This window comes from Varroa destructor, unplaced genomic scaffold (assembly GCF_002443255.2).
Source record: "Varroa destructor unplaced genomic scaffold, Vdes_3.0 BEIS01000007.1, whole genome shotgun sequence".
NCBI lineage: Eukaryota > Metazoa > Arthropoda > Arachnida > Mesostigmata > Varroidae > Varroa > Varroa destructor.
Window position 1 is genome coordinate 7525804 of NW_019211460.1, and position 23197 is coordinate 7549000.

The 23197-nt window shown below is 42.2% G+C and overlaps 1 protein-coding gene across 5 annotated transcripts; it reads right to left on the reverse strand.

Moving 5' to 3' along the window:
- Positions 1-1213: 1213 nt before the first annotated feature.
- Positions 1214-23197, reverse strand: LOC111253598 (WD repeat-containing protein 20). Of its 5 annotated transcripts, XM_022813244.2 has the most exons (11): positions 22752-23197; positions 19316-19407; positions 14722-15092; positions 13468-13578; positions 12582-13026; positions 10899-11083; positions 10135-10395; positions 9487-9743; positions 8760-9111; positions 8348-8561; positions 1214-7889 (listed from the first exon to the last, which is right to left on the reverse strand). In XM_022813244.2, the coding sequence occupies exons 2-11, from the start codon at positions 19365-19367 to the stop codon at positions 7552-7554; spliced, it is 2586 nt and encodes an 861-aa protein (XP_022668979.1). In that variant the 5' UTR covers positions 19368-19407; positions 22752-23197; the 3' UTR covers positions 1214-7551. The 5 variants fall into 5 exon arrangements, with proteins under 5 accessions (XP_022668979.1, XP_022668980.1, XP_086830465.1 ...); XM_022813245.2 differs by lacking the exon at positions 19316-19407 and having other exon boundaries at positions 22752-23195; XM_086974339.1 differs by lacking the exons at positions 19316-19407; positions 22752-23197 and adding an exon at positions 22015-22745.

Consider the following 23197-nt stretch of genomic DNA (forward strand, 5'->3'; position numbering starts at 1 on the left):
CGTAGCACTGTTTCTAATTGTAATACGTACCTTATACATATAGCTACCTCGTCGAGGTGAACTCTTCGAGGGAAATCTTCTCATTGCGTGAAGATGGAGCGAGGCAAAGATATATAGGATTCAGAGCTTGACGACATTACGATGCTGCCATGTGTCACTACAGCGATGACACGATAGTAAGAATTGCCAGGGCGACGCAGTAGATGATATTCAGAGCTAGAGATTATGTTGACCAACGTAATGATTTCTGCTCATTCTTGTGTATCTATCAGATATAAACTAAGGATTTGCTCTAACAAACAAGCCGCGATTTATCACATCAAACAGTGAATATAGTGAATCAGCGTGTGATTTACTATCTTAGACGAATGAGAATATATAAAGAAAAATAGCTGTACAATATTTGGGACAGACTAGTTTAGTTACGTACGTCTAGTCAAGTCAAGGTTAAAAAACCTGCATTATCCTATTTGCAAGATGTTCTTTATGGATCAGTTCGATTAGATCCCTTTTTTTTTTGCACTTTACCCGACTAGGAAAAGTGCGTAGGTCTGTTTTTTAGTCAGAGTTTGTCAACTGTCAATTCCTTGCACCTGCCAAAAGGCCATCCTCCACAGGGATAATTCGTACAAGAGTCTGGCTTCTAGCAGAGTTTCTAAAAATATGCTGACTAATGAAACTATCGCTCATTGTGTGTTCAGTTAAGCCGAATCCCGTGGGCCACTTGTCGCAGAACACTATGACGCTTCCTCACCTTGTTTTTAAGATTGTGTTTAAGCAAAAATAAATGTGTGTATCATTTCCGAGAATCACGCCTAATCAATGTAGTTAGTGTCTGTTAATTTCAAAGACACCTCCCAATTTGAGGCCCAAAATATTCGTTAGTCATTGTGGAAATTGGAAAACTGCAAAACTTAGCAAGGCTGACCGTTGGATTTCGCTCGAAACGATCCGATTAGCAATATCCTCTCGAAAGCAACCGCAAATTGCTAGATTAAAAAGCTAAGATCATTGGAACTGGGTCTCAAGCGGTCTCCATTAACCCCCAAATATCTATTCCTATTGGGTATCTCCTTTAGGTTTCTCTTTCCGAGATTCGACACCAATAAAGTTTCACTATATAAATCTGTAAATTGTGCGTACGCCTAGACGTGAAAACTCTGGGAAAGCGTGCAAGCCGTGTGTTAGGTGACGGCCAATGAAGACTCTTCAGTTACTTGCCGTTAAAGATAACAAATTTATTTACACAACCAAAAAAATTACTATTATTTACAGTGTTTGTCTTTCTTTTTCTGTCCGTTGCTCATTGCCCCTTATTCTCTTTATCGTATGTTGTTTTGGTCGTGCACCTATTTCATGTCCACTTGACCCTTATCATCACTATTATATGATAAATCGAATCGATTTTTTGTTATCCAAGACCTCGTGAAGATTAGAAATATACCGAAGTACATTATCTCCACGGTTCCTCCTGATCACTTGATTCTGTTGCGTACCTCATTATATTTTGTTATTTAAATTATTCTAATATCAATAGAGGCTATAAATATATTTATTCGTTTCAATTGGGTTCGGCGTATTACTTCCGCTAGAGTAAATAAACTCCGTGTAATACTTCGCCCTCTAAACTGAATAATTCTCCATTATATTTCATATGAACATACTGTTATTTGGTTTCACTCGATGATTTCCCTTACACGTTTCCAAATTTCTCTGCGTTCCAAAATGTCATTCGAATATATTAGGGCGCGTAAGGTGAGAACACGGCAGCTGCTGTCGCGACTTTTCTGAATCATTTTTGGCGCCCTTGTCCTCGTTCATCATCCTCCAAACTTCCCATTGTTACTGTACACGTAATTTATTCTTCATCTTATTATAATTATTACTGACGCTTTATATTTTATCATTACCTTTCACCAAGGCACCGTCATTGGTGTTCTTTTTTCATATCGCCGACGTTGAAGGTAGTTTTTATTATTATTATTATTATTATCATCATCATCATCAGTTTTAGCATTTCGTAATCGTTATTGTTATCCTAGTACTATCATCGTCGTTATTATCGTTGACTGACGTCTCTGTGGATATTCTCTGCGGTTCTGCTTTCACAGGAGGAAGAGGCGGCAGCGGCGGCGTATCTTTCCTTGCTGTTGCCTCGTCGGAACTCTACTTCGCCACGCCCATTTGCAATGATTGGCAATATGCTTCTCCTTTTTTCTTCTTCTTATTATTATTGTTTACTATCACTCCGCTCGCAGTATTCTAGACTAATCGTATATTGTTTCGCCTTATATCTTCTGCACCTGGTGCAGCCATCAAATCGGTAGATGTATTTATATATATATATATATATATTCATCGACCGACTCATATAATCATCGAGACCATCGTTGCCATTGTAACCGGTCAACTTCTTATCATCTTATTTTGAGGCCATAGCGACTTGACAAAACTGGTAGCGGGAAAGGGTTTTCTTAGCAGCGTTTTTCATTATCTTATTATTATATTCAGCTTAATATAGCTTGGCTTTTTAAATGTTATTAATATCATTGACATACTATTATCAATGTCAATTTCTAAAACCTCATCATCGTTATTATCGCAATAACATGTATGTATGTATGTATGTATATATATATATACACACACACACACACACACACACACACACACACACACAACACACACACACACACACTCACACACATATATATAATAGTAATTAATATTATTTATTTTAGCTGGACCATTTCGGTTAACATTTTTAGGGGGCCTTTCGACAGTTGTTCCTCTTGTATTCGATTCAACTTTTCTTTCACATTTTCTTTTTCTTTTATCGTTATTATTACATTATAATAATCAAACAGGGAGAGGGTGTCTATTGTTGTTGCCCACCAGAAACTTACACGTTAAAGGCAATGGGGCGAGGTGGAGTAGCAAAATATATAACGATTCTCTCCGCTAGGCGTTCTACCACATGGCGGGCGTGCCCGGCCTTCTTCAGCTTCTGGCGTTTCTAGCCTCCGTATTGTGGTAAGGAGCTCGTTGCGGCACGATTTATGTCTTGCGTGACACGGCTCTTTAAATAGCGTTAATAATTTTGCCCCGCAAGCAATATGTGCCCTCCATTTCTGTTTAGCCCTGGAGTACACAATGTAAACGAATGTCCAATGTCAGGAAAACACACAATGTCTCATTGCAAAGTAACTCTTTTTTAGGTTTATTCCCGGTGGGTGGATATTACGAAACTAGCATGGCTTTATCGGCGAACGAAGACACACGGATATTTCAAATACGACAGTATACCTGAACGTATGTTCGTTAACTCGTTCCATACGATGATGATATTTCCGTAGTGTTGTCGACCACGTAGATTTTTCTCCGCACAGATGGTCTGATACCCAGCCGCTATCTGTATCCATGCGCGGCTCATCACAATATGGGACGTTGTTTAATCAAACCATCAATGGTACATGCGCGCCACTCAACGTGATCAGGTCTCATATTAGACTCACTGATCGAAAACTGCTAAGGACAAAATCCATGCTTCAAACGATAGCAAAAAGGCAAACATATCATTGCATACTTCAAGCTCGTCATCACAATACTTAACACCATGTCTCTTCGAATGTGGCCAGTCAAAAGAAATGGTTCCTATCGTTTTATTGTCCATGGGTAGCTTCTGCTATAGTTTAGAACCAATTCACAGATATTACAGTCACGGCAACAGTCGATACCGTGCTTTTCAGTAATCGCATTGCCGAGCTGCGACCCAAGCTGTTATCATTCGGCCATACTATAAATTCAGCTACACTATAGAAACCTAAGGAATGTATCCGTTTCAACATTTTCGTGCCCAAATTACCAAATATACGTATCGTGTGTCTGTACGTGCCGACGTGCGCCAATGAACATGGGTCGATTTGCATTCTGTGTAGACGTATAGCACTTATAGGATTTTTCTTGTGTGGATTCATTCATTCTTTCAAAAGACATTATTATAGTTAATGACTCATTAACGTTAGGAGTAAGAGTCTCTCCCGTATAATAGTCAGTTTCATCAAATTATATTAGTAATGACTAGGATAACAATAGCTGACATCGTACCGTAAACTCAGCATTCTCACCGCATCTATCATGCATCCACATACGATATTATATCATTACCATAATGTTATAATGCAAATTGTTCTGCTTGTGTGTACTGTGATCCGAAGTAAAGATCACCTTTTCGGGTGTCTGTCTGGGGAGAAAGGCTTGACGGTGGAAAAGTGTAGGACTAACCAGACATATTTGCTGTAAGAAAACCCTAAGCACGTTGCTCGCATTATCTAAATGATGTCGGCACAGTAACCGACAGGCTACTGGAAACTCTTCGCGTCAAACGGGACACGTAATACAATTTCGTCGTCATTTATTTCATTAGGCCCACCTGTGCGAAGGATTGAATCATCATTTTTCTGACATCACGACTATATCATGGGCGAGTAGCGAATCGGGAACAGATATGTACTATTTGATGTATTGGTCTTGATTATATGCACGTATGTACGCACGTAATTTTCTATTTGTCAAAGTGGCTGTTATGGTCCTGATCAGAAGAGCTCAAGTAACGAAGAATACTATCGACAACGACTACAACAATATTGCTATTGTTGCTATTTTACTGGTAGATGCGTACATTATTGAAGTCCCGCCGATGCTTGCAGTAATAAAATTTACAAACTTGTTCACACTGTAATCGTTATTTACCCTTATTGGGGTTACTGCCCTTCACCTACAACCAACTCTGTCCGCCCTCGCTGACGCTCTTTAGGGAAGGCGAGAGAAGTCTTTGTTAGCCACCCAGCTCGGCGTATATTGCCTTGTGATTATTTTTCACTATGTATTTTCTAGATGTTGTCTCACTTGATACCTTTATTTTCGCTCGTCTTGCCCCTTCACGTATCATTCGCTTTTATTCGTTGCGCTTCGTGTCGAAGCCCATCCCTTTTCTGCTCTGCATATTAGAATACATCATAGCGCGCTGGCTATTCGAATGATGTATCGCACTCTTGATCTTTTCGCGGTCACTCTTCAGGGAAATATCGGGGCTCAGCCCTAAATACAGGTAAAACACAAATCTATCGCCGACACATTTGGCCTATTCCAAACCAAAACTCCCTTCGATTGTACACACCATTTACCATCACATGCCATCACTATCATCATCATCGTCTCAATTATATCTTGCTGCCCTCAACACCATTTAAATCCGTTCAGCTATTCATCAAGTATTAATTTCTGGGTAGGATTGCATCTATTCGCGTTACTGGGTATAGGCGCGCTTCCCAGTGCTGAGCCGCGCGTTACTCTCTATCAGCCGGGATTAGTAATGAATACGGCGTCATAATAGCAGCCAAAACAGTAATAACTACCCTATTTTCGTCACAGTAATGATCGAGAAGTATATTTCAGCTCTGTTTTCGTCGCTATCATTGCATCCCACATGGCTAATTGAGCTCTTTAGCTTTTTGGGTTTCTGCCTTCGGCCTTATACAGGTAAGTGGCTTGCTCTATTCTCGACCGTCTGTCATTTCACCAGTGCATCCGCTGGATACACGAGCCTGTCGTCGTCCGTATTCGTTTGTCCGGAAGATTCTCAATAAAGAAAATCATTGATTGAGTGTATTTTCAACCCTCAAATTTTCTCAACGCGTCTGCCGCTTTTTTCTCCTCTGAGGAGAAACAACAGCTGGAAGCTACGAAGACACCTTCACATGTACACAATAGCTTTTTCGTTCAATAATAGCTGTGCACGTACAGATATATGTGAAAGGAAGGCATTCTCGTTGCATTTATTTTCTGTATCGACCCATCGACATTTGGGAAGGTGCGCATGTTCGCTGCTCCATCAAGCGGGTAGTTCAGCAAGTGCCAGCAAGTCTTTCGTTGATATTGTCATCTGCTTGCTGAAACGCTTCGTATTCACTGGTTACGTCTCTATCTTCGTAACTTCCACAGTTCTTCCTTTCGTTTTATGTGTTTGCAACTTCGAAATCTAACCAAATGAGCTCTTTACTCGCAATTTGGCCCGCCGGTCGCTTCTCTGCTGACTCTTCCCTGAATACCCTACGCCGATTCTCCTCAGACGCTAAAGATAGAGATATGAGAGCGGATTTGAACGAACGCGAATGCGTGTCGCTTTTATCCCTTCATGCGATTCCTTCTGTCCATGCAACCAGCGGCAATGGCGTATAGAATTGATGTTGTGTTTCAGACAGATCAAGCGGGTTGGTTCATGATATCCAATGCCTGCACTTAGTGCCGCTATCATTAGCCATGACATTACTTATGCTGCAGTTATTCCATGCTTAACATTAGCATCACCTCAAGCATCTGCACTATCAAGGGAAAACTTTGAGAGTAATGGTGGACCCGAAGCTGTTGTGCGGTTTCGAAACGGGGTTGTGCGTGGCACTGGATACAACCTGGACCCCGAACTCGAACTGAGACAAGACAGCCTTGCAGGGACAGCTTCGCGAGCACGGCAGTACTGAGCACAACGTAAGGGGGGGCAAGGTAGGCATGAGGGGCCAAGAGCGAGGGTAAAATGAGGCTGGCGGCGTGAATGGTGGACAGTAGATATTGGTGGGTCGCCGACGACGACAGAACTCACGCCGCGAAGCCCCCACGTAACTCTCGGGGAATGCTTTTGAGATCCTCTTTTCGCTCCATAACTGCCGCCAGAGTCAGTGGCCTACGACTACTTTTATACCAGTCCTATTGCTCAACGTTCGCAGCTTCACTATTACTGTTACTACGGATTTGTCCATCAAGCATGTCGTTATCTACGTATCACCGGCCATGCCGCAGTGTGCTGTTGGTGTCGCTGCCGCTGCCATTAGTGCGACTGTTAGCAGCTTTGCTTTTGTTGCGTCTACAGCCACCGGCTGCATCGGTGATGACTTTGGGAGTAATCGTCGTCGATTGTTTGGCTTGAACGCTAACCACTAATGTCGCCGCAGCAGCCGTTGCCACCGAAATAGACCGTCGTCGCTCTTTAGGTTTTTCGGGCTGCTGGGGTAATGAAGGCTGCTTCTCAGCGGTAATTGCTGCTGCTATTTTTGCAGTGCTTTCCGCTGATGGAGACAGATTGTTATTTGCAGTTTTGCTTGGTGAAATAGTCAGTATCGATCCTGTAGGACACCATCGTTTGCTCATGTTATTGATGGTGTTGCTGTTACAATTTTTGTTGTTGTTGGCGGTGTTACCCGACGACGGTAAACAAGGTGAGGCTAATGATATAGAGGGTATAGATGAAAACGGCGATACGGCTGCGATGAGAGTTGATGCGCTGAGATGAGCGGCGTCACCGGAAGCGGCAGCAGCCATAAAATATGAAGCAGAAATGACAGCAGAGCGCTGAGCATTACACAGGCGGCCATCGATGTCACGTCCAGGTTTGCTCTTACTGCTGCTGATGGTGCTATTGACGCTGCTGCTGTTGCTGTTATTGTTAATACCAACACCCCTTGCGCATATGGCCACGGGGCACGTGACCTCCGCTGGTCACGTGGCTGTCTGACCGCTTCCAGCGATACCGTGGCTTGTAGCCATGTTCCCACTAATGCCACTTGATAGACTCACTCCGTCACTGGCCAAGCCGACGACGCCCATGCCTCGGTTAGTTTCAGTCGCACCACATGCTCCGCCTACTCCACCTCCCCGATCTTGACTATTACCCATTACGTTGTTGGGGGTGACAACACCACCAACAATTCCGCTACCAACAATGACACCAGCACCTCCCCCAATTGACGGAGGCGCGTCACCATCAATGTACGCGGCCGACACGGTCATGCCGAAGTCAGCTCGTTCGCAGACACCATCTGACAACGAGCGCACACCTAAAAAAGACAAAAGAAATGCTACTTATAAATGAAAGCGAATTGTGATTTAGGTAAGATTTAGTTTAGCACAAGAGCTAGGCAGCTGTGCACCTGTAGCAAATATCAGAAACGTTATTAAGGTAGTTTATGAACTTATTGCACCAGCCCATAGGTATTATTTCTAGCTTTGCTGCGACCGACTTCGTGATTAACCCAGCTTGCAAATACCGTAGTAAAATTGTGCCTGTTCGAGGTGTATACTGTCTTGACGATCTACACATGCATTCTGATACTTATATAGTACGTATATTACTTGCAGCACGGTTTCTATATTTAAACGTCATTTGTAATATGGTTTCAATTGACATCCCCTAAAAAGTAAGCACTATGTGGCCATCCTATGAACCTATGTTTTATCAAAGCGGAGAAAAAATCCACTTGTGTAAGATATATTATTAAAAATCATATTAGCGTACCGGGTCTTGCCCAGGTGCAAACGAATCCCTCTTGACAAGCCGTCAAAAGACAGTCCTCGCGAAAATGAAGCGCCGTTAATCGTTCCGGAGCTACGCGTTTGCATACGAGGGGTTCCAGCATGGGCACCTGGCCGAGCCGAGGACATTGTGCGCTGCCCAGTGCCAGCGAAGGGGCACCCAAATGACCCCCGCTGCTTCCACCATTGCAATGCTCCTGAAACATAACGAATTTATAAATTGACGCCAAGAACCGTACACAGAATCTCTTTATAAATAATAATCTAAATAAGTTTATCCGGTTGCACCAAACCTCCAGCAACCCGTTATCTCTTACTCTCTTATTTTGTCTCAAACCATTCGTCTTTTTAGTTCTCCTTAACTTACTCACTTCACGCTTAGAAACCCCGCCTACCTTATCCTTATGATGGCTGTGATTGCTGCTATCCTTGTTATCCTTTCCTTCCTTGCAGTCTTTGCCACTTCCGCTAGTAGTACTGTTGTGGTTACTGCTTATCTGTTGCTGCGGGGAGAGTGATGTTGTTGAGTTGTTGTTGTGACTTGTATTATTGTTAAATTTGTTGTTTTGCTGCTGTTGTTGATGATGATGCTGGTGCTGCTGGCTGCCCACCTGTTGTCCGCAGCTGGAGAGTAACGTCCCGTTTTGACAACTCGAATGCTTCTTAGGTTTCTTCGGCTGTTTTAACAAGTCGGCTTCGCTGACGTCCCACAAACACAACTGCGTATCCTGGCCAACAGAGCCGAATCTAGAGAGAGAGAGAACAAATTATAGAATCGTTGATATTGTTACATCTGTGTGTAATGACGTGGTTTATCGAATACTTCGTGAAAAAGCGGTAGTGAGCACTAAGCTTGCTAGTTGTTCCGTTGCAGTTTAGATCATGAGGCTTTGACTGGATAGCCATACGTTTCACTAAATTAATTGAAGCTACGAGCTAAGCAAAGCAGAGTCTACTTCCTTGGGCAAAGAAATCTCTTACTGTACACGATGACATGCATCAAAGCGACTATTTCATCCTAAGGAAAGTTACTTGCTGAAGGCTGAACGGCGGTTCAAATAAGCTACTAATGTTATCGTCTATTAGTGTAATAGTTTTCCTCGAAGCAAATCTTTTTCTTACCTGTAACCGCCATCGCCGCAAAGAAATGGGTCGAACTGAACGCAGTTAACCCACGAATTGTGACCCTGACCTCGCGCGACGACACGTTTCTCAGCAACCGACCAGAGGGTTACAAGATCGTCTTCTCCACCAGCAAGAACGTACTTCCCATCAGGTGACCACGCTACGCATATCAGGCCACCGAAGTAAGATCGAAATGAGCCTACCAGTTCCATTCGCGAATAGTCGAAGCAGCGCATCACTCCGTCTTGGGATACCTGCAAAAGTAACAGCCAGGCACGGAAGTGGAGAAAATTGTATGATAACACTGCTAGACCGATCGTAGCATATAAGAGAAGAGCAACTTTGTTTTTATGTTTCATTGGATATTTAGCTATCCTTCGTATTTGTATTCTAACGTTTTTGTTTGAAAGCGTTTCGCAACAAACAAACATCTCTCCCCGATACGAAATTAGTTAAGTAAGTTAAGAGATTCACTATCGAACTCTGGCAGTAATAATATCACATTAGGGGTGTGCATCACTCCATCTCCGAAAGTCGCTGTTACTAACTGGACAATAGTCAGCATGCTTGATTCTGGTCTATTTGGAAATAGTTCACATTTCAATTACTAACTAAGTAAGTTACAACAGGAGAGCAAATGCTAACCGTAGCAAGATATCGCCCTTCACCAGGAGAAAAGGCGAATTCGTTAATGGAGCCTTCTCCTATTACCCAACGAAAGAGTGGGTTTCGCGTTTGCTTTGAACGACACGTATGCACGGTAAATCCCGGTCCCGTTTTAAATAACTGATAATGTGGAGCCTGTGGACTCGGAGGAAGATCGCTCTTATACAGGTACAACTGGCCGGATGTATGTGAGACAACGAACAGCTGCGTTGAGTACGGCACCCATGCCAGACACGTCACCTAGTGGAAATTAAAAAAAAAATAAACCAATAAGTTAGCTCGCAGGTATATAACTTAACTGAAATAGAGATGAGATCTTCTATGCTGTACCTTTCATTGGTAACTTTTATAAATTAATATTAAATTATCGAAAAGTTTTCAAAGAGTAGTTGATTATCATGAGAATGCATAAAGGTATCAACATATGAAACCGATTTTTTTATTTCTACTATTGAAATATTAAATTATGAAGCCATATGATTCTGTAAGCGTTTATCAATAAAAAGATGGCTAACGTCTTGGACGGGTTTGTTCGTGGGTTTATTATTATTAAATTAGAGAGCACCTAGGGTACCTAGATTCACAACCAGGTGTTCGCATATTTCGTTTTCTGCTGGAATCCGCCAGTCGTTGATCGACGCTAGAATTAAAAAAGGAGAAGTTACATATCATAACATATGTGTAACGTAACGCTATCGAATTTACTCACTAAAAATGCTACTTAAATTTAACGCGTATCTTACCTTGGTCTTTTCAATAAGGCGTTCATCATTGAACAGTTTGCTCTTGAGGTGGTCCTTGGTAACGGGATCGATGATTTGGATCTGGCCTCCGCTAAATCCGACTAGTAGTTGAAGACCTTGGTTTTGTGTTGACCCCTTTTGTTCTGATGGCGAGGGCGGGTTCTCACCACTTACTGGGGGAGAACCTACAAAATTGAGATAAATCCAAAAAGAAACTCCGACTTAATGAGTGCTGTGATTTCATCTGAGTATACGTGATACGACAAATACGACAATCTCGTTCGTGGGTTTCACTAGGTTGTGAATTTTGGCAGTCCTGAAGGCACAAAGGTAGTTCTAGTAAACCCTATCCTTTAGCATAGTACTGTAATATGGGCCTAAAATCTAAAATACATTCTTGTTAATTTTGTGCATTAGTAAAACCAAATACAAGCTTGACTTTCGAGCGACTTGTTGATGTTCATATATGTCGTTCGAACCGTCGTAAAAGGTATTGGTACTGCCTGTTTGTTATAATACAAGCCGATAGTCGCTTATTAAAATTCGAGGTCTTGTGTACGGGCCTCTTAATTGAAGTGCTACAGCCAAGGTCAAAAAAATTACACATCTTCATGAAAGGAGAAGATGGCGTTATAGAAAGCACAAGCTAAGGAACGAAACCTTGTAGATAAGGCACGACAATGGTGTTACATGAGTGCATTAGCTCTTATTTATAAGCGTGATCTAATTATTTTTACTACGTTTACGATTTTACTACGAATTTATTAGGGATTTTCAATGACAATCAAGGCGCTGTAAAAGATCAGTTCTGTTTGTTAGGAGCAAGCTACTATTTGCGACAATTAAATAACAACATATCCCTAATTACTATTCGTGCGTATTCGCGCATATCTAGATTCATTTTACTTTAGCTCATAGCCAAGATAAAATATGGTGTGATGACTTATCTTAGTCAATAATTGCGGTACTTCCGGTCTGCGAAAGCTAACATTGTGGCACTTTCTACCGTAAAGGATCATCTGCTTGACTCTGCATTACTTCTTGTTGCTTGCCTAGATGGTAGCTACGTGACCAATACAAAATCATTGACTGTTGTTTTCGACTACTCCCAACTTTTACTAACCATAGCGATCAAACGTTATGCCCAAGTTGTTGCAGTTAAACAACCCAATTACCTCAGTAATAATGATAATAATAATAGCGGTACGCATTGCTGCCTAGCTGAACTACCGAGAATGTAAACACACGCACAAACACAGGCTACACCAATTCCATTTCGCTCCGATCAGTACGTCAAGTCACTGACAACGAACAACAAAAACTTTTATGCCCACTGCAGAGAGAAAGACGGCATGCAATCAAGCAACGTCCTTATAACACGTGCTGTACAATTACATCTGTTAGAATATAATAAACAGGATTAATATAAGATAATAGTTCTCGTAGTGGAACGAACCAACGACCTCGTCCATAAGCGGGTAGAAAACCTCAGTCATCTACCAGGGTGTCCGCAAACCGTAATCGAAGAGAGCGCTAAACGACAGTGTGTGCCAACGCAATTGTTTCAGGTGGGGCTGATTATAAAACTTAATAGCATTTCCACTTAATTGTAAATTGAGCTAGTATATTAATGTAAACCACAGTTCTATCGTAACCACATAATGTGAACGATATTATACTGACCTGCCGAAGGTGTATTGGCAAGTGGAGGTTCTACATCGTCACTGCTCGTCGGTGTCGAAGCAGTCTGCCGCTCTGTCGATGCAGACGAAAGCGAGTTCACTCCCGTCATTGCCATACCACCGCCGGCGGAGCCCGTGGCAACTACAGCTGCAGTTGTTGTCGTAGCTGCTGATTTCGTTATGCATCCCGGTCCCCAATCGGTGCCACTCATTATCTCGTCACTCAGATGAGCACATCCTAACGATCCATTGGCCTCTGCCAATATTGCTCCACCAGAACCAGCACCACCTCCTCCAGCAGCGCTGCCACCACCAAAATCGGATGCTGGCGCCGGGGTCATGGTTCGAGCCGTTGACGCTGAAGGCGACGGTGACGGTGACAAGGATAGCGGCGCCGCAAGCATTTGGTTAAAGTCATGACACGTCGGAAAACTGCCCTTGTATACCTGCATCATGATTGTAATGAGAAGAACTAGGTTATTACAGAAACAGCGTTTATTTTAAAGGAAGGCTCCTTTTATGGACCGCAAATCTGCTGAGCTTTACATAAGTTCGACCACTTGAACTGGAGGATTCTTCGGAAAAGAAAGCGGGTCCACAAAGACTACTTCGTAGTAGTGGATATTTAGGTTCGTTTATTTTGCGCAGATTGTAATAGACAATTCCTGCAGTCCCTCTAGAACAGTACTAGGTAGCGCCTGGCCGTCAAGAACTTCGTACATGCCTAACAAGCATATTGTTGTGTTATGTTTGGTTTGCTTTACAGAGTTTTATTATGTTAAACAATCTTTATTAGAGTAAAAGAACGGAGTTAGCCAATTTACAATATGTTGCAGTCTCAGATTTCTCAGTATATCAGCCAAGGTTTAGTTGACTGGGCTTTTTACCTTTTTATCAACAGGCTTGGAGAGATCGGCAGCCTTCTGCGCTCCCCGATAGGTATAAATATACAATTCCCTGCCCACATTGTAGCATAGTTTGTCCTCTATAAACGAAACCTGTGAAACCAGATAATCAGCAAAGAAATCATTGTAGTAAATGACAAATAATGGAAACATTGATAACATATTTGAGTACTTCAGATTTAGGTCAGTATGTAATCTATTTCGTTTAGCGATTCATCCTCTATCTCTGATCGACACGACTGCACGGCTAAAACAATTTAGGAATGTACCGCAAAAATATTTGGCATACGGCTGACAGTCTGGTGATTTTCAGGGAATTGTTTCTATAATTAATAGATGCAGTTTCAATATGTTAATGACTGTCGCCTACGGTCGGTGTGAGCATTAACACGAGGAAGTCGTAAAGAAATTTGAACCGGTTTTAAGACAACCGTATGCCTTCGGTAAAAACGGGATTCTGGGTTGTACGCTTGTTCATATTTCAGGCCCACTAGAATTATCACGATCTCGTTTACCTTTTTATTCAGTCTGATTTATTGTGATTAGAACAACTGAATATTAAAAGGAAAATGTTGGTCGACAGTTGACTGGTCACATAACTCACGTTTATTATTAGAGCAAGCATACGTGACACCCACAGTAGCGACAACTGATCAAAGTTCTCTACACAACACTGTTATAAACCTGCGAGATAAGATACATTGTTCTGTTCAACGTCCTGACGATCATAACACTTCTCAATTCAATAAGTGCTCGTGATGTGGATGTTTCAAGCAGTAATACAATGATGCATTGTAGATTTAATCTTGCTCAACTGTGGGTCTAAGCTATCTATAGATGTCATTCATACGATCGAAAATACAATGAAATCGCTGGAAGGCCATGTTCTAAGCATAACTCGAATTGGCCGTCATAATAACACACATAACAAAGGTCTCCATCAACAACGTTCATGTAAGTATTTTATGTCGATCGATTATTTACCGAGGCCTCTCTCTTCGAGCAATACCATCGGCAGCAAAAAGCCGTTGCGATGGGCAACACTTCGCGTAATGGCGATGACTGTTCTCACCAGTTTCTTTCTCGAGGAAGTTCCCTGAATCGCGTGACGCTCACGCATTACCGGCGGCAACCAGTGAGCAGTCTATTCTTGGGTTCACCGGAACCATGTTCTTCCCATGCTGTTCAAAAATCAAAAACGCGACAAACAAAAATAAGTCCAAGTCACCAACAAACCTTAACAGGCGTTTTCGTCTGCGGGGAGTTATATCCACCGGTAGCGGCTGTCGCTCGATTCGAGTGTCCATATTCGCACGCAGCCAACAGACGATATTCGCCTTCGCGGGTACAAAACGATGTTTTCAGCTCGAGCGGGCCACCACTGGCGCCGCCTGATACGACGGCAGCTCCTAGCGACAAGGCGCCTACTCCACCGCCAACGTAATCAGCCAGCTGTGCTCCGCCACCACACGAACCCAGGCCGCTTCCGCCGCCTCCCTGCATATCGCCGTCCCAGTATTGGAAGAGACGTGGATCCTGCGGCGGACAGCAGGATCTAGCCGTTGGCGACTGGACCCTCCACCGGCACCTCTCCACCCCGAGCCAACCTGAAAATTCAAACACATACGAAGCATAAAAGTCACAGACAAGAGAAAAACAGCTGACTATGTTAGATATGAGAATGTAATAGCGCTATGTCAGCACACTCATACACCTTTTATATGTATTAAATTGTATATACAGACGTAAAGTTAAAACTTTTAGGTGGTCAAGTGATTTATCAATCTACCAACCAAAACACTTTCACCTTATCCCGTAACACTAGCAAGATCTGTTCTAAGATGTACTCTACGAAAAACAGTTATTGATACAATGATTTATTATTTTCTAAATGATTACTCAGTACCTGATATACCAGGCAAAATATAGGGATCTCGGAGCCATGCTCGTCCAATCTATAAAGTTTAGGATGCATATTATCGAAGGGATCAGCGCAATATTTCGTGCATGTAACTTGGTTCTAAGGATTCTATTGAAAACAAATATGAATATAGACGCCAAGCTGCACGAAGTCCACCAGTAAAAAAACTTCTTGTGTAGCGTGTTCGAGGTAAATTCGCAACAAAAGTCACAAAATCATATGTATTAATGTTTTATAACATTACCCGAGTTAGTATAGAATTACCAGTGAGAACAAATCATAAGTGAAGATTCATGTAAAGGATTCAAAGAGGGAGAAAAAAGGCTGATGGACTATTTTGCAATTAAAGAAATGTGATTGCGTAGGGCTTCTTGTAAGTTCACGATAGCGTTCTCAATTACGCCGTAACCTAGCATTGATTTCATCATACCCACGGTTGTGGTTGTTATTAACAGAGTATTTTTTACGAAGTAACGTGAGTTTACGTAGCGAATTATGGAGAAAACCTAGAAGTGAGATTGTGAAAAACTACCTTGTATATTGAAGTCATTCGCGCCCACACTAGACGTATATGCTACCCTTTCACACCACAAATAAAACGATGACTCTGTGTTTGAAATGGGCGCTATTTGAAATTATTATGAATATACTTATTGAAGTGAATTACTCCATTGATGTTCCATCAAAATGAAACCTTCAGAATAATAACACGTGTTACTGCAATGGTTTCGGATTTGCGCAACTAACGAGCACAATTATGTAAGGAATTGTAATTTATTATACGCGATAAAATAGTCACGTAGGGCATCCATTGATACGAACTCTTTGATCACCATGCCTATCTAAAATTTCAGTCTCGTCTGACGTAAAAAGCGGCCCATGGTTAGAATGAATTATGGAACTTGAGCCTGTAACGCTTAACTTTATGACTATTTCCCGGTGTCACCTCGAAACTCGAATTAGAAGTATCTACTTGACACAAAACATACTCAACGCCCGATGTCGTTGATCAGTTCTCCTAAATCCTCGATATTTAAATTTCATAATGGATTTTCATTATTTTAATTATACGGTGGACGCTCGTTTAAGAAAATCGACTTATTTGCGGCGACAGGTACACACAAAAGGACGATTTAAAGAACCTTGTGCCTACATTATAACATTATTATTACATTATTAACATTACATTATTATTTCATTATTGTAGATTGTTTTTATGTTTGTATGAATAGGAGCGTACTCTGAAACTTTAGTCCTTGATATACATGACTTAACACTACAGGTAAACGAAGTAAGAATTCGCCAAATTCATGAGAAATGCGAAAATATTGGTTGCATTGCCCTTTCTGGGTAATTCTTAGGCATACGTATCATGGACAGTCCTGACCTTAAACGCTCGAACTCTGTTTCAGGTCCTGCCCCCAACTGTAGACTTACAACAGTGGGTTATATGGATTAATAGAACACATGGTAGCCCGATACTTTTGTGCATTATAGAGAAACGACTGTGCTATTGATCTACCATTATCATATCTTCATTAGTGTAGCACTGAAAGTGTGTGCCCAAACCGAGCTTGCCTGCGAGCATTGTTCAGCAGGTTTTGTCTTTACTTGAGATTGAAAAAGAGTGTTTTAAATTACGTTGACTCGCATTGTAATCCATGATCGAATTCCTTTTTTTTAAATTATGCACTGCAATTAGTACACAAAAATTGATAGGATTTCATACACAGAACCTAGCAAATTAATAGCTTTGTAGTATTTCAGCGGCAGAAAATTGTATCAAATGAACAGTCTAGGGAATTACAGGCTTACCAATCCTCATCAATTACAAATCTCGACCGTGTTCTACCATCCATGAAATGCACCTTTAGAAATAGGCTACCCGAATTCGTTAGCGCCCGAAGAGTTCATACGTGAGTAGTCCAATTATCGGGGTATTTGGGAAGATTTCAATCACTTGAGAACATACTACCAATGATGTCCTATTTTTCGTATTGCCCTATTGTGAGACCTATCGGCCAAACCGGCAAAGGCCGTCACATTGCTATGCGTTTTCTGAAAGAATGATTTATTAAGGGCGCAGGTTTTCATATTTAATAGTCAACAAGGTTAATGGAATTTCAGTCACGACCCAATTATTCAAAGCTTAGCAGTTGCTAGAAAAGGTGTCTGTAACGCCACTTTATTTTTTGTCAACATTTCTATTTCGTGAATCCACACAAATACTGTATGTCGAATGTCTCATCCATCAGCTTCAAGCACAATTTCAAATGACCTTATCTACACCTTTATAAGCCACGAACATTTTTTTAAAGTCGTCGATCGACCCTTTTTTCCGCCCGATGGTTCGAAGTTTCATGCTTTTTATTTTTTTTTCACATCTTTTATATGAAGAGAAGCGAGGCAAAGACAAATATTTGATCTCCCGGTTGATGGCACCGATTAAGCTTAAAACCTCATTCCGTTTGCTTGTACTGATGCATATCTGTTTCGGAAAAACCAAACGGCCCATATCTTTCGAGTTGCTCACGCAGGTTTTTGTTTCCAAATAGTGTGTCTCTGATAAGAGCATCTCTTTTGCGTACGAGCAGCAATCTACTTTAAAACGAACTTTAGAACAAGCATACGCTAATGAAAGCATTATGTGCATATATCTCATTGTTGTGATAAGACGACCTGCAGACTTAAAAATGGCTTAAATATTTAACTACATAACTAGCAGGCTATTTGGTGTTTAGGAAGTTTTAGCCATCATTTATAGACTGTCCGACGTTATTGCACGCCGAAGTAATTCTTTAAGTATATTGAAAGCAACAATCCAAAGCCACTACTGAATTGATCAAAATAGGGCAAGTTTCCATCGCGTAGGCTGAACATATTCGGGTTACTTAAGTTCACCAGGATGTCTGCCCGAAGTTGCACGAACTAAGAACAACGACTTTTCCGTTACTATTAATAATTTAGGCGTATTTTACTAAGTGATCTGCAAACGCGCCTTCTTAGGCCTCTGTCTTATTAATATGAGTCATTTAAAATTAGAATTCTACCTGTAAATTAGCTTACCTACTTACTGTAATGAACGGTTGAATTATAGATTTTACTTCAATTGCTTTTAGAATAATACAACGCTTCTGAACTTTTTTACAACGCATAAGGCAATAACTTATAAGTTATTTGCTCTATGTGAAATTAATTAGTTTTGGAACAAATCAAACGAGCTTGACGTTTTGCTGCACGTATAATATAAGCGACGACTGTCCAAGAGAAACTTCATCCGTCACTTGAATCTATCCACTTATCTGTCCATCAAACCTGTCGAGTTCTTTTGTTCACTGGCCCTAATAATCATACTTTGCTTCAGCCATTTCTATTCAACTGCAAGGAACACATCCTTGTACGGCTTGTCGGGCTCACAGTGGTATACACTATGCACCTGCGATATATAATGGTATCGCAACGTTCCGAGTCCACCATTTTCTACAGAATCTATCAAACAGCGAGTTACTTGAGTTATCATTTTAAATAGCTCCGCTTGTAACCAACCGATGGTAATGATGTTGATCACTAACGTAGTTACGAGTTTTGGCACACGTTTTTCAGGTGAATAACTTCCTGCCTTGAGATCTACCGGAACGTTCTACATAGACTTAGCGACTAGTTCAGATAACAGAGTAACATAGCGATTAATCAGTCAGGGGTTATTGGCACAATACACATTCAAAATTAGGTAGATTTTTTAAGAGAATCCACACTACCACTTCCGACATATCATATATTTTATATATAAATATAGGGACAAAACGGATATTAACATTATCGCACATTATAAAACAGATTTTAAAATCATTCATACTTGTGATCAAGCTTAATTATCAAGCACGAACAAAAACTAGCTTATCCACTTACAGGAGTACAGATCCAACCAAATCGTTTCTTGCTCAGAGCTTTCCTGATCCATCGTGACAGCGCTTTTTCGCCATAATGGCAAGCGTCACTCGCTATCAAAAATAAGGGAAAAGAAAACAACAATGACGCTAACTGTAGCTCCACACACTATCGTGCCCTAAGGTGTGCGTGCGTGCGTGCGTGCGTCCGTCAATGAGTGAATGGGCGAGTATTGTTAAAATGAACACGTAGTAGAGGAATCAATAATGGTGTAACGGTATTTCTTCGAGCGGCAAAGAGTTGTGGCGACAAGAAAAACAGTATTTTATTGATTAGCTGGCACATTAAGTGTTGTCGGAGCAGCATGCTTCATCGGACATGAGTTGCCCTCTACGAAACAACGAACTGCCCACAGCAAATGAGTCTATAACTCGCTGCTGCGGCAACTGCTGTTGATAAGTGACGGTTCGTAAATAATCCTATACGTAGTAATTGCTCAGGGAATCTGTATCAATGCAAATTGTGCTTACATTTATGGAAGCACGGGCTAAGCGCTAATGCGAAGAAAACTTCGAGTAAAGAGTTGTTCGCTTAACGAGCCTCTTTCATATGGTACCGTTAATATCAGGTTATTGTTATTGCCTAGATCGGCAAATTGATAAACTTACGATAAAACGTTATTATCACTATGATCGTTCACATCGTACCAACGACAAGCAATAATTACTCATTTGGGATACAGTGACTGCCGTTGAGGAAAGAGCTAGCAATGCAAACCTACACAATTACTATATCAGCACTCGAGATTTTTCTCGTTTAGTGGACATTTCTACGCAACCTGCGATCGATGTAAGGCAGGTAACAATTAAAAGTCGTAATGATAATTTAATGGATAACGTATTTGCCTGCTAAGCATACGGACGCGTGTTTATATTGGGTTCGAATTTGGGCGCGGTTTCCTGCTAGAAGCCAATCGTTTGATGAAATGTGTGATGCCGGTGCCGGATATAAAACTTCGGAAACATTTCGACGGCAGCCGCGGGCATAGCAGCGTCAAAAGTAGCGACAGCACGATTATTATGGCTAGTTATACCTGACAAGGAGTGGCCTTGAATCAAGTTTTTCTTGGGCCAAGGTTTGTTATGGCACAAAAAGGTCCCGGCACTCTGACTCATGAGCTGTCCTAAATGAAAAGTTGTTAAAACTTATAACGAACCAAATGACCAACGATGGTGTTACGCCACCGCCGTTCCTCATAGCTGAACTAAGTCAAACTAAACTAAAACAAACTAGAATAGACCCATCTCTTAGCACGGTGCATGCGTGTGTGCACGTGTATCGGATTATCTGACGGCAACACCACCCTTACTAAAAGGTGTTATAATGTTCAACTCGATTTCTCCCTTGATCCCTCATTTACATTCACTTCCACTGAACGTGATCTACATTCGTATTTTATACATTGCGCAAAAACGGCGCAGCGTAAGCGAAAAGGTGTCGCCATTGCATCCGCGTCGTGAGCGAGCGTTATTGGATTCTGAATGCTACTGCGGCTGGACAGCTCATAGCTTCTAGCGTGAAACCGCTAATGTAGCTGAATTGGCGAGCTCAGTCGAATAATAACAACGTCCAAGCGATGCCCGATCGACTAACCTAGGGATATAAAATAGAGGTGGCGACAACGCAGGGTTGCTTCCGACATTCGTGGCCACTCTGCTCCGCTGCTACGACTACCGCTGGTTACAACAGTAGCATCGAGCTTTGGCCGACGACGCTCGCTGTCGTTTAGTGACAGCGACATCAATCAGCCGCGGCGAAATGTTTCCCTTTGTTGTCGTCGTCATCGTCGTCGTTGTTGTTGTTGTTGTTGTTCACTGTCTCGAGTGAATGTCCACGGACAAATGCGGCGGTCGAGCATGTCGAACGGCCAAACAAGTAAGCGGCAGCCCTGCCGCCACCCTGTGACAATGGTCGTTCACCACCGACTGGCACCTCGCGGTGACGATACGAGATACGGCGATTGTCGATAGACGACAACGACGACGAAGGCGACACGACCTACAAGAAACCGCTAGCGGCAGGCAGCCTGCCCACCAGTCGATGCTATTGCTGCTGATTTCTCTTTGTAGTTGACTCAGCAACAAAATCGATAACAGAGTACTTTGAGCGATGGCCGAGTAGGCGAGACTCGAGTAGACTCCCCGAGGAAGTAAGGACTGGAAAAGAACTGTAAGTAGTAGTTGTAAACTCGGGAAAAACTGATCCGATGGATTCCACTAAGTTATCAAAAAGCTTTTTACTAGCATTGTCCTTATGATACTATTGTATCGTAGCTGAATGTTTGACCATCACCTTGTCTGATACAAAGCGAGAAGCAAAGAGCGGGAAAAAATTGTCGAGAAAGAGTCGTAGACGGGTGCGAATTTACGGCGTCAGCACGTGCAGCATACACGACCATAATCGTTTAATGCCGAACCAGCGACGAACAGGGCGATACATGGCCGGATAGGTATAGGTTGAAAGCAGTCTGGAGGTATTAACACTCAATCAGTCAGTGGACGCACTCACGCACAATAGTCTCATCAAAAATAGGAAACAACGGACAACTACTAATAATGGATACTAATAGGATTCCGCCCATTGACTCAACATATCACGTTGCGCATCAACAGGGTTCACCCAACATTTGCAGCCATGCCACCAGCTTGAGATGTACTTACATTAGCACAACGTACACAAACCCCTTCTTTCAAGATGGGTGGCAATTTTGGCATTATCTATCTCACTGTTCACATAGACTCAACGCAGTGGGAAAAAACAAGCTGGCCTTGAAATCGAACAGTGGTATAGGGTAAATTGTTGTTGTAGTCCACTTTTCCGTTAACACGGAGTTGTATATCGAATACTGACGGTCACTGTCGCAACATTCGCTGCATATCGGCATTTAACGGGCTGTTCTCCAATCAGTTCGAGATATGTCGATATCAGTCACAAACGGACAAGATACGTCAGTGACGGATACGTTCACTGAAAATTCTTAGCATCAGACGAAAGATCTGATTATGCACGTACGATTTCCGTCGGCGAACTGGTAACTAGCTTACACCGTTCGAACGGTGATAACTTAGCCATTCATGGGCTGCCGTCATTCCTCTGCGACGCGCTGTACATCTGGTGCGACATCGGACTTCAAGAAACCCGAGCCACACTTCACTTGCCCACTCTAAAAGGAAATTAGGATCTACCGGTTTCTTGTGTGTCTTGTGCCGTTCTGTCCGGTTTTCCTCCTACTCCCTTAAATCTCATTGCGCTGTTTTGAAATCGGCTAAACATAAATCGTCTCCGGGTCAATGCTGCCGTAATTGACGTGACGGTTCGAAGCGTATTTGCAATGGTGAAGGATTACTCTTTCACATTCTAGCAGTAGCAGATTCAGAGTGAGTTTGGCGTTTCCTACCTCAGGGGATGGTTCGGTGAGGGCGGAGGGTGATCTCCGGTAGCTCTGATCCCTCGCGCATCGATGTAAACTGGGATGCAGTGCGTCCTCTTCCAGTGAATGATATAGATTTTGCCCCCCAAGTCAAGAACACACACAGAATCTATCTATGCGACACACCGCACTTGCTCAAGCCGTCGTACACAGCTCGTCGTCTATACCTAGTTAATAGTTTTGGCCGTTGACTTAGTCGTCTCGAAATAACGGGACAAAGCGCACAGTTCGAACCACTCGATTGAACGTTATCTATGACGACCACTAAACAGGCAACGCAGAGACTCCAATAGACATTTTCTCCCGCACGGTGATAAGTAAGCACTGCTTGATTGTCTCTCGACAGACACTGTTTGGCTATCCGCTAAATCGCGATTTCACGTTAACGAACGCGTCCGCCCCTTAGCGCAGGT

Bases quoted from the DNA above. Each gene is read 5' to 3' on its own strand.
- LOC111253598 (XM_022813243.2), bottom strand. From the start codon at position 21,752: ATGGTCGTGTATGCTGCACGTGCTGACGCCGTAAATTCGCACCCGTCT. The intron at 13,579-14,721 runs GTTTGTTGGTGA...CTGGTTTCACAG, and splicing joins AGACGAAAACGCCTGTTAAG to GTTTCGTTTATAGAGGACAA. The intron at 9,744-10,134 runs GTTAGCATTTGC...TTACTTTTGCAG, and splicing joins AAGGGCGATATCTTGCTACG to GTATCCCAAGACGGAGTGAT.